This window comes from Melanotaenia boesemani, chromosome 18 (genome assembly GCF_017639745.1).
Source record: "Melanotaenia boesemani isolate fMelBoe1 chromosome 18, fMelBoe1.pri, whole genome shotgun sequence".
NCBI classification, from domain to species: Eukaryota; Metazoa; Chordata; class Actinopteri; order Atheriniformes; family Melanotaeniidae; genus Melanotaenia; species Melanotaenia boesemani.
The window spans coordinates 14,406,343-14,419,037 of NC_055699.1; the positions used below are offsets into that span (position 1 = coordinate 14,406,343).

The window sequence follows — 12,695 nt, forward strand, 5'->3', positions numbered from 1 at the left end:
CAAAATTTCACTCGCACAGCCAAGGTGCCCCCCTTATCTTTCATCTCACTCATCACAAATATCTATTTTGGATATTAAAGACAACTGAAGTATTGTATCTTTGAAAAAAATAAAATAAATAAATATTACAGTAATATTTAAGGGAAAACTATCATGAAATGCAAAACACAGATGACGTATGTAGAAATTAAAGTTAACTCACCACTAATATTAATTTTGTGAGTTTAAATATGTTAATTTTAGAGTTTTTGTTAAGAATTTTAATGTCATCAAAATTACACTGATTTACAGTTTATTGTCTTCTTTATTCTATAGGGGGCGCCTGTGTTTAATATTAACTTCCTGCCTCCTCATGCAGTGACAAGGGAGAACAGGTGCTTATGTGACATGACAGAGACATTTTGCTGGACCATAAATCTGAATTCACCAGAGAAGGCATGTACCCTGCACCCTTATACCGGTTAAGCATGGTACGTTACTTTGATTTAAGAGTGTACAGTAAAGGAGTTAGAAAAGTAATTATTGTGGCCCTGATGTGTTTTAGAATTTTTGAAGGCAAACTAAGAGACCCATTTTATTTAATTAAAATGATCTAGTTTATTTATATCTCATACCATGAAGTCCCTTCAAAGAGGTAAAGTGGTATCCGTGACAGATCAGAAACAGTTAAGAAGTGTGCCCATGCCGTAGCCGTGGTCAGGTTCAGAATGACTCTTTGCCCTGATCCTGCCTGGAGTTCTTTCATGATGAAAAGTGATGACTGTTGAAATTTGAGGCTTCCAAATGGACACAGTTATCTGAGCTGTGACACTGAGAGTAGAATACTGTGCATGCCTGTAAACCGTACTGTTTAACCCAGAGGTGATTTCTGAGGGAGTGCAATGCTCTTTGTGTACGAGGATTAGGAATTTTGTCAGTGGTTTCCCATCATTCTGCAGTGTATTTATACACTGTTTTACGCATGGATATTTTACGAGATGTCTTTGGCCATTTTTGTGTCCTTGCTCATTGCTACCATGAATATCAGGGAGGACATATGTATGACAGGTGACATCCGACCTGATGTTTTTATTACCTTAATGCCAGGTTTAGCTATGTTTTCAGAATGTTCTAGTAACCTCTGTGACTCACCTTGTTGACTCTTGCACACACTCATACACAACCAAAAACAATCACTGACCTTCCAGTCCCCATTACACCATTAGTACTTATGATCAGAGAAGGCAGTTGGCGGCAGTTTGCTTTGATGTCTCTCTGATACGGCCCACCCGGCTGCAGCTGCTCTCAGCTCTATTTTGGGGAAGCTGCTGTGGGCCCTCAGAACAGGGCTTCCTTAACACACACATAAACACAAAGTACATGCAAGCACACTTGTTCTGCCAAGAGATATCAACATTCCCTTTGACAAATCAGTTCCATAGTTTTTCACACCGCTCAGTCTTGTATCTAGAGTCATGGGAGGAGGAAAAAATGCAGTGACAGTGAGTAAAAGAACTAAGTAGACCTCATTAATCAGTAACTTGTAAAACCGCCTTCTGTGGCAGTAAACTGTAAAGTGTTCATATCTGGCTGAAATGACATTGCTGTAGAGGAATTTTTTCTTTACAGAATTACTTCAGTTCTTGCAAGTATTTGTTCATGCACAGCTTCCTTATAGTTCCACCACAGCATGTCAATCAGTTTAATGTCCAGCCTTTCACTGAGCCATTGGAACACCTTGATTATCCTCTTTCTCAGTTAATTTGATTTGCTGCTGTGCTTGGGATCATGACACAGTTTTAGGCAAGCTTTAGCTGTCAGACTGAATGTCTCACATTTAACTCCAGAATACTTGATTATACTTAGTTTGTGGTTGCCTCAAGGGCTGCTCAGGTCACCATCATTACAGTTGATATGAGGGGGTTTGTGTTTATATGCTTTATTCCTTTTTTTAAATAACTAAACATGGCCCTATGCATTCTGACTAAATATTTCTTCTTTGGTCTAATCTATCCAAAGGATAACATTTCAAATTCTTGTTGTTTGTTCAGATATAAGTTTGCAAAGATCTGTGCTCCAAATTTAAGAGAGAACAGGCTTTCTCCTGATTACTCCTTTAAACAAGCCGTATTTGTTCAGTCTTTTCTAATTGTACCGTCTCTTGAACAATGAACATGTTAACTGAGCATTTATAGAGGTGCAAAAAGTTGCTGATGGTCAGAGTTGGAGACTTGACCAGATTATATTGTTTTTTTTTTCCTTTATGTCCCAATGCATAATATCAGTTGACAGAAGATGTACTTTTTTCACTTGTACCATTTTTTAAAATGGTTGGTCATCAAATAACTTTCCCGAAAAGGGACGGGTCCATCTTTGTGCTTATGAAATGTTTGTGTGTCATCCTTGTAGTTGAAAAGTACTACGCAAGACATGGTTTTAAAATTTTAAAGGCTTTGTTAATCATTAATGATAAATATGTAAAGATTATCATGCCATGGGTATGGCCTCATTTAATCAGCATACCTTACTGTCAATTTCTTAGTGCCACCAATCGCAATGCCATCAAATCAGTCAAATATCACCTCAATGGTTCATTCATGAACAAGACTTTAATACAGAAGCCCTGGATAAAAATCAGGTCAGAATATAGTTATGATATGGAGCAATGGGGGAATGGGGGAGGAATGTCTTTAGGCATTTCTCCTCTGAAAGGAGGATTGTCACAGTGAATTTGAGGGGACTGTTACTTTTGCCTATGGCTATTCAGAGTGCCCTACAGTTCTTATGTTGGTCTTAAATTCACAAATCTCTGCTGATGGAGAAAGACTAGCGAACCATGACATGCAGCAAACAGCACTGTCTAAATTAATGAAAGATTATAATTTCAAATGTAAACAAATACTGAAAACCTTTATGTATTTGAAATTGTTTTTTTAAGTTACGGCCATAAAAGGAGTGGGTGAGCACATTGAACTCATGATAACAACACACGCTGCAAAACTTGACAGCTGTTAAGGCAAAGTAATTAGCTTATAACCTGCTTTTAAGCACAGAATTAATTAATGTGCAAATCACCAGGGAAGTCCAGTCTTACTGGGATCTAGTCCTACTCCACTCACAATGAAGGCTTTAACAGGCAGATAAGTAAATGTGACAACCATTTACTTTCAGTAGCTTGAGGCTAAACCATTATGTTGAGGCCTTGCTTGTTTGAACTGTAATGACTTACCATACGGACACCTATAAAAATAAAAAAAAAAATAAAAAAAAAAACTTCACCATACCTCACATGTCATTATACAAACAGGACTTGGAAAGCCTTTTGATTGAATGGCACACATTTGAATGCTAATCATTTTAACGTTACAAAAAACAGCACACGTCAACAAGCGTACAACATATGACAAGACAAGGCCCTGCCTTCTGTTTGAATAATAAGACACTCATAGCTTGCTTTAAATGATAGAGTGACAGGTTTCTTTTATATCAGAGAAATGTTTTTCTTTGTGTAACTGATGATGTGATGCTAAGCTAGGGTAGCTATGCAAGGCACGGAAAGGTGATCTGCTTAATACTGATGTCTTAGCAACAGTTTTGAAAAACGCTGGCTACTGATATCCCTTCACTGCTTACAAGCCTTAATCCAATTTTAGAAGCACAACCAAGTTGCGTTTTACCCAGAAGGTGGAGGCTTAATCTCAGAAAGAGAAGTTAAATATACTCATGAGAAACACTTGTTTTCACACAAGTGAATATGGCAGTCATAAGATGTCGACATGTCCATGTTCATGCATTCTTGAGCCTAAGTTAATTTATTTCTAAAAATAACTAGCAATTGACTTAACAAGCTAGTGTAGTTTAAAAAAGTGCAAAGCAGAAAACGATGGTTTATTGCCGATCATGACATGCTAAAAGAGCATTACAAGAGCAAAGTACTTCATATGAGCTTACATTTTGGATCAACTACGAAAGTGACCCTATGCAAAAGTTTATCATTTTATCATGTATGTCTAATTATGCCATTACACAGCATTTGTTGATGGCTCATATGCAAATTAGGTATGCTTCATAATATGAATATAAAGGAGGAATTGTAGAAAATGATAGACATAAGACAAACACAGAAGTTTATTGCCTCTTTGATCCTTGATTGTTAATAGCAATACTATTTATTGTCAATGCATCATTTTTCATATGTTAAATCCTAAGACTTTCCATTAAAGATTTATTATCAGGGATTATAAAACCAAAGTGTAAAAATAGGGTGGTTGCCATAATTTTGGAGTTATAACAGTAACCAGACTTGCCAACGACATTTTTTTAAAAACATGTAATAATTAAATTAATAATTAACTAAAGCATGAAAAGCCGAAGCCATCGGATATTTTAGCCGAAACTTAAAATAACATGAAAAATACTTACTGATGAAGACTTTACTAGTTTAGACATGAATAAATGAGTCAATTTGTAAAATATTTAATCTTTAATGTTTTAATTATTTTTGTATCATCCGCTCTTGAAAAAAATCAGTTCAGTATTTGATTTAATTTAATCATGCAACTCTAAACTTGCTTTTTTATGTAAAAATATTATTTTTTATAGCTCGACAAATACTGTAAATGGAGTGATAAGTTAATTAGATGGTGAAGAAGTAATTTAAATCAAACACAACCAAAAATAAGTATGTCTTATAGATATAACAGGATCTGCTGTGTTATTGTGGCCCAACGTCTTTCTGTTCACTCACTTTAACTTGCTTTAAATATTAACTGAAAATAAGAAATTTTCTTAATGAATCTCCTTTTCAGGTAAAAATTGTATTTGTTACTGCAAGTTATTGAAGGGACTGTAAGAAGGTAGGATACACTTAAAAGGGTCTGGTTTATATTTGTCCAAGTCGGCTGGTGCAACCAAATCTTGTCCAGCTTGCTGTGCCATATTAGAATAGTAACAGATATTCTATACTATTACTGACAAGTTCATCTTCCCACAGAGCTTTTAAGTACTCTCCAGATTAGTCCTTTGAGATCCAGAGAGTCGGATCAGTCATTTAGAAAGCCTGTGACTCATTAAAGATGCAGAAAAAGATACAGAATAGTGTCTGTCGCAAAACTGTGTAAAATGAGAGAAGTGCCTGCAGGTTTTGTGATGGCCCTCAGATTCAGGGCTGAGGGTACAACATGCATGATATAGTGTTGCTCATTCCAGGCAGGTGCCGCTGCTGTTGTAACATGACTCTAATCCGAGGCCGATCAGCGGTGGAAACAGCATGAACTGACCAGAGACAAACTGGGGCACCTGCATGTACTTGCACCACTAATGTGAGACCCCAATTGAGATGCTTTGATTCTATGCCTGATCTTTTCCCCTCGGATCTCATTATGAGAAGGTTAAGACGAGGCCACCATTGGCTTGGTGATGCACACAAGACTGGAATCTGAAACTTAAAACAAGTGCAAATCTTAATTTTTGTCACTTTAGATTCATTTGTAGATTTTACACTTAAGTTTCTACCTTTTTTTTTTGTCTGTTTGCTGTATAAACTGTGTATAGCATGCAAATGTTTATCTTTATTGCAATTAGTGTTAATAGTTAAGTGATTAAATGCAATAATCTCCGTAAGACATTTCAAACGAGAGAAGCATAAAATCTTTGTTTAATACCATTTTAAATTGATTAATGAAAATGCAAAAAATTTTGTCAACTCCAAGAAATGTGTTGTCTCTTAAAACGTAAAGTCAAATTTCAGGCCTTAATTAGGTTAAAGTGCAACCCTGTTCACAGTCACTCTGGGGAAGGGCTGGTGATGCCACTTTCAAAGCTTTCTTTACTTAAAGCTTCTATCCCAGCAATCAATGGCCACAAGCTCATCTAAGCAGCTGTGTAGCACCCTGAAAGGAAAATAACTGATTCCATGAATACAAGATAAGGCTATAAGAAAAAATGAAGGCATTCTCAGGTTCCCATATTTCCCAGACATTACACTGAATTGCCAGAACTGTGTAGGAGCAGACATCACAATGAGTGTGCAACTGGATGGCTTGGATAGCTTAAAATCTATAAATCTCTTCTGTTTTTTTGAAGCCCCCTTTGGAATATAAAAATTCCCAGATCAAGAAATTAAAGTTGTTAGTTACAACAAAGAGTGCTTATATACTTTGTCTTTGCAGGATGGAAATAAAAGAGATTTAACCCTAAGCCCCGTGAAGCCTATGTCTGTTTTTTAGGCCTCTGCTCAAAAATTGCATACCTATAACTGAGTATATTTTTGCAACCACAAGGTCTATTTGAATGCTTTTGGAGTCATAGAAAAGGGAACACTTGTGAGATTCGTTAAGATGACAGTAGTGACTGTGAAGAATAAATGAAGATGAAAAAGGTTTCATGCTTCCCTAAAAAGAAAAACACTTTCAGTATGAATATGACCATTTCTTTGGAGTGATGTTGAATTTGTGAAGATTAAGTTCAAGCGAGGTCTCCAACATAGACATTTTGGAACAGTTTGGCACCACCTGTTCCCAGAGACCCCAAACTGGCAGATCTCAGGTTTCAGTGGTTAAAATATCAGAAGAAAGCATAACTTTGTTTAACAAGGCATAATATCTTTATTGTTATACACATACCTCATCTCCAAAGACGTCGCACAAATCAGTGGGGTAACGCTATCCCTCAGTTCCTTGTTATTTCCTAAAATCCTCAAACAAGTACATCTGCCTATAACATCCCCAAATGGTACATACAGTATGACCAATTAGAAATAAAGTATTTTTTTCCACTGTCAAACATCATCATATGTGCATTACATTACCAATTACAAACAAGTTATATTCATTGTCAAAATACAGGTGTGCAAATTGTTAGAAAAATACCAACTCATACCAGATTCTGGATTGTGCTCTGTAAAAATCCTTACAAATAGTATATAATAATCTATATATAAATGTCTCCAACATGCAATGTTGCATTTCAAAAAAATATCCCATAAACAGTTCTGTTAAACCTTCTAAAATGCCAGTCTTCACCTTTTATATTGTTTATACAATATTTGGAGTAAATTTCAGTAATTAGTTTTCCAGTAGTTTTGTGGACAGTTTGCAAACTGGCTCTGCAGAATTGCCTAAATGTAACGCGCTGCTCCTTTTTTTTAATCAAGCTAACCTTCAAAAACAGAAATGCAGCAAAAAAAAAAAAAAAAAAAAAAAAAAAAAAAAAAAAACATAATTAAGCCCTTTTCATGATGACCAATGTTCACAAACACATCAGTTGTACAATGAATAAATAATGAATCTTGGTAAAGGTGGCAGTAAATGTCCACCATATAAATAACCACTAAAATTTAAAGAAACTCATGCCAGAACTGCAACAAAAACTACAAGCAGCTAGGATGAGGTGACTTAAAAAGCATGATTCAGGTGATGACAATAGATAGAATATCCTTCACACAACAGAGTTAAGACAAGGATGGCACCCCCCCACCCCCCCTCCCACTTCCTCATCTTTTTTGAGGTAAACAGTAGCACTGTTAAAGACTTCTAAAGGCATCTCTCCTTCTCCCTGGAGCGACATTCCCCATGGTCTCAACCTGAATAAACTTCCACTGTCCACAAGATCCAGTCTCATACGCATGCAAGCACTGCTGGGCCTTCTCAAGCAGCTCTGTGGACAGTGGTTTTGCATCTTTGTGGTGTGGTGAAACAGTAAAAGCAAAGAATGGAGTGAAGAAATTCAAGCCAAAGGGTGTTAGGCATGTACAATTAAACAATTTTCCTTCTGATTCCAAAATAACATAAGACATTTATTACTTCACTCTCACAGAGCTACCTGACTTAATATGAATCAAAATAAAATATGAACCAAGTTTCTCATCGCAACGCTTGCCAATTAAAGCCTTCTCTCGAAACAGGCTAATAAAATTATGCAAGTATGAAAAAGTAAAACAGAGAAAGGGATCTTTAGAATATACCCTTTTTGGCAAAATATAAGCTTTTCAAAAAAAAAAAAAAAACATATTGCACTTTCAGTAACATGGATGTGTAATGTCAAATTACAGCGCAGTTGTTAGATATGAGTAAAATTCAAATAAAAAGGGAAAATAGGTTTATTTACTCATTCTGTGAAGAGATTTCTATGATCATTTGACTGCAGGTAACCAACATTCAGAGAACGATAATGAACAAAAAACTACATTAGAACAACAAACAAACAAAAACAATAATGTTAAAATTGTACCATGCACGGGGAGTGTTTCAAAGCAGTGTATCCTGGGTTACAATGGACGGAGCTTGAGAAAGCTGCACTGATTGGGTTAACAGAGTAAGACTGGCTAGTGACCGTGCTAGCACTGACTGCTGGCAACGGTCTTGCCTAGTTTCCTCTTGCAACAGTGGCGTGAAACCCTCAAAAAAACCCCTCCAAACACCCGAGCCCCAAGCCCTCACATGCCCCCTCCCTCCCTGGCCGCTCCAGGGCTGGGCTCACATCTCTTCATCAAAACGTCAGATGGTAAAATAGAAAGGCAGCTGTTTGCTCCCGTCATCTAAAAGTGCATCTCCACACTCCTCCAGCAAGGTCCTTCAGCCCACTGCTATCGCTGCCAAGGCAGTGGAAGTGGGCTACAGAGACCTGTGCTTGGATCAGCACATGTGTGGGTTTCAACAACTTCTTTTTTATTTTTCAGACTGTATGTTTAGTTGCATTTTTAAACCTTTTTTCATTTTTCTTATTTTTTTTTAAATGTCACTAGACACGACATTTCACTTTAGCTTTTAGAGAAGCCAAAGGAGTGCTAATTCACAGGGCTGACCATAAAAGAAGGCCAATGACAGGTTGGTAGTTGTGATGCCTTCCTCCCGATTCTCTTCGGTGTCATGCTGATTCCTAAACACCTCCGGCTACCCCCGTGTCTCACTGGCGCCATTTTCACTTTTCAAGGCCGGTGATGCAACTGTACCAGTTGCCATGGTTTCACTGTAATGTAGAACAGTTTGGATTTAATTGGCCCCTTGTCACATTTCAGATAAAAATTGTACACACCATGGGTAAAAAAAATAATAAATAAATAAACATTAATCTACTGGATTAAAATTTACTTACCTAAGGAACATCATCATCATGTCAGAAAATGGACAAATATAATTGCAAGGCCAATATTCAACAGCATTACCATAGCAACAAGGACTGAGTTGGGACCCTGCCAAACAAACAATAAAAACAAACAACGTGAACAATATATTAAAGATCAGATATAAAACAGTCATGTAACAGAACATCAAATGTTATGTATTGCTAATGAGCTATATATAAAAAAAATCATAAAACATTAAATATAAAAGGCACAAAACGTATTAATGGTATACATATATATATATATATGTGTGTGTGTGTGTGTGTGTGTGTTTGTGTGTGTCACTAGCAGTTGATATTGTATCAACTAGGAGTAGCAGATATTGTATTGTACATTGTTGGAATGCCTGATTGGTCACCTTTTACAATGAGGTACAACTTGTAAGCATTGTGTTTCTGTGAAACAAACAGCACAGCCAATCCTGTGATAGTACCACCAAAAATATAACAAAATCGCCTGTAATATTCTCCTATTTGTTTTCACTCCACAGAAGCACAATCCTCACAAGTATACTTCGTTGTCAAGGTGACTAATCAGGCTTTCCAACAATGTAAAATACAACATTAAGTAGTGTCACTAAAGAGCTTTCTTACTTTTTGTGCTATGTTTTGATACCTTAGCATTGCTTAACACAGTGTCAGTTAAGTCTAACCTAAGAAATTGTTTGGTTTTCAACACTATGTAAAATCAAGAATTGCAATTTTTCCATTTAAATTTCACATGTAAAATTTTCCCTGTGTTCTATCTTTGTATAAAGCTAAGCTAATCTGGTTAGCTAAATAAATCAGCTACTGCTTACTGATCAGTAGCTATCAGCTGCCTATTAGCTTAGCAGACAAGTAACAAAAAGGAAAAACAATAAGTAATAAGGTGCTAGTGAAGCACAATTTTAATGTACCTTGGCACTGATCTCTCAAGCCTTAGGAATTTAATTGGAATAATAAAACACCACCAGAATAGTTTAGGTGGTGAAGAGCGCCAACATTTTACTATAAAATGGTTTAACTACCTTGGGGTATTTTTAAAATCATTCAGTGACTTCTTTTACTTTAGAAAATGAATGCTGTGCCATCCTGGAAGACACCTATCTCATCAGAGCATGCAAGTCATTTTCAGAATAAATGAAAGTAAATGCGACGTGATCCATCTTCTGAGGGGATAGGTGGCAAAATATTTCATAAAGCATAACAGAGCTTCTATACTTCCTTATCATAGGTTAGAGGGTCTCAGGTTTTTGCATTTTCCATACAGACTTAAAGCCAACTTTTTGGTTTTGAGGCTGGTGTGATATAAATTTAGTCATCTGTATCAATTTTTGGAAGTCCGTCTACGGTCTGACCACATTCATTCCAAAGATTTGTAATCACTCAGAGTGTCTGCTTTACATGAACCTGAACTAATATGGAGAAAAGAATGAAGAGCAGAAGGACAACATGGATGCATGTTTTGAGGAGTCACTTTGATAAGAATTGCTATTATTCACACTTCTAAAAATAAATGTAGGCCAACTACATGTCCATTCAGGGAAAAGTTTAAGGCAACAATAACAGAGTTGGACCACACAAACCATGTACCTCCTAGCTAGAAAGGGTTCACTGATACTTACTGTTTCCTCTGTGCTGTCTGCAATCTCCATGCTGGCTTTCTTAGTGTCTGCGAGGCTCTTTGGCTTTAGGGAATCCTGCTTCCTGAGTTTTGGGTCGCTCTTGCTCTCCCGTATGGAGGCTGGCTTAGGGGTGGGGGTAGGAGTGCTCACAGACTTATGTTGCGGGGGCATACGTGCCAAGGCCAGGGCACTAGGCTCTTCGTCCATATCCTCAGGTTCTGGAGGTGGAGGACCCCTCGTAGGGGCCTTGACGTAGTAACTGTGGTACTCACTGTGAAGCTGGCCATTGACTGGAATTGTAGGAGGCTGTGGTGGAGGTGCAGACGCTGGGGCAGCTTGCTGAACTTTAGAGGTTTTGGGTGGAGCCTCTATATACGCATGAGAACTTTTGGGACCATCAGTGACGGAAAACCTTTCTTCTTTACTCAGCTTTCTGCTCGACCGTTCATCCTTGCTGGCCTTGTAACTTGACTTCTCTTCTTTGCTCTTCTTGCGGGACGGTTTTTCATCTTTGCTGGTTTGGCGGGTGATGCTGTTGGGAATCAAACCTGGCTTCTTGCTGGGTTCAGGTGAGGGGGGAGGCGTAGCTGCAGGACTGGCCACGGGAGAGTGGGGAGGAGTGGTGCCTTTGCGGTAAAAATGGGGAGAATCCTTTGGGGACTCCTCTTTCTTTTCAACAGGAATCTCTTTAATCTCTACAGGTTCCTTTAGCTGTTGTCTTATGTAATCCGGTCCTGAGAAGTAAGAGATAGAGATAAGACATGTTAACATTGCAGATAATAATGGGTTTGAAAATGGGTTAATCTCAGAGATGAGTCTGAAGGATTTTAGAGATGTCTCATACTACATTATCCATGTCACTTATTAAGCTACGTTTGCACACAATAATTCAATAATTACCCATCAGAACAATTACATAAATATGAAATTCAGAGGAGACAAGGGTAGCTGACCCCATATCTGTGAAAAGGGCCTCGTTGTGGAATCTTTGGGGCCTCGGTACTCATAAGCTCCACATATTTTTCAGCTGCATGGCATTCCTAATTTGTTGCATAACACGCACAAGCAATAAAACCCACTACAAAGAGACAGAGGGGTATCTAAACATCTGTGGGATTAAGCACATCTACCAAGCTTAATTTCACACCATAGCTCAATAAGAGTTAGGGCTCCATGGGCGGGCCAGAGTAATTTCCCCTCTGTTTGGGGACAGATTCCTGCAAGTGATTCCAGGCATTTTCCAAATGGTTTTGGGACTTAAATGACCCCAAGCCTCACACTCATGTAGGGCTGAAACACTTACTGTCATAAAAATGAAAAAACTATGCCCACTTCACCTTTGCAGCCTTTTTAAATTCGAAGGTGTTTCAGCATGAGAAGCATGTTGACTCAAGATACATCACAATAAGAATTGTGTGGTTATTTTGCAGATATTTGAGCATGTGTAAAGCACTCCTCCTCTTGACAAGCGAGAGATTTATTAGATGTACTCAACCAAGGAATCTTGCCAGGTCAGCTGGAACATACTTAGACTCAGTTACCCAAATGGCCGTGGTGTTTCTTTCATTTGAACATTGATCAACTGGGCTGAGACTACAGCCTTCTAAAGAGGGACATTAAAGTAGGACATGGTACAGCTAATGAGTTAAAACACAAATACTCAAAACAAAGAATAATAAAGAGTTAGATGTGACATTTTGAAAAATATTTACACCGTGTAATGTATGTGCTGACAAGTATCTTTTTTTCCTGAGTTTAGTTGTAATACAACTCTCCTAACATGACTGTTGACTCATTGAGGTTATTAGAATACAAGCTTTTGTTTAAGCTGCAGGTTGCCAGTTCTGCTCATGTTAATCTGCTGCACATTTTCTGCTCCACTGCACTCTTGGCAAAACACACCCTCTCTTTCTCCCCTCTCTCTCTCTCTCTCTCTCTCTCACACACACACAGACATACACACAATCATACACTCATATGAAACAC

General features: G+C 37.7%; 1 protein-coding gene across 2 annotated transcripts in view; it reads right to left on the reverse strand.

Annotated features, from left to right (window-relative positions):
- Positions 1–6,564: 6,564 nt before the first annotated feature.
- Positions 6,565–12,695, reverse strand: part of jph1a (junctophilin 1a) — a 36,607-nt gene continuing 30,476 nt past the window's right edge. For both annotated transcript variants that reach the window (XM_041968817.1, XM_041968816.1), the window contains 3 exons: positions 10,710–11,443; positions 9,073–9,169; positions 6,565–8,946 (listed from right to left, as the gene is read on the reverse strand). In XM_041968817.1, the coding sequence (XP_041824751.1) occupies positions 9,089–9,169; positions 10,710–11,443 (815 nt within the window). In that variant the 3' untranslated portion in view covers positions 6,565–8,946; positions 9,073–9,088. The remainder of the gene's footprint in view (positions 8,947–9,072; positions 9,170–10,709; positions 11,444–12,695) is intronic.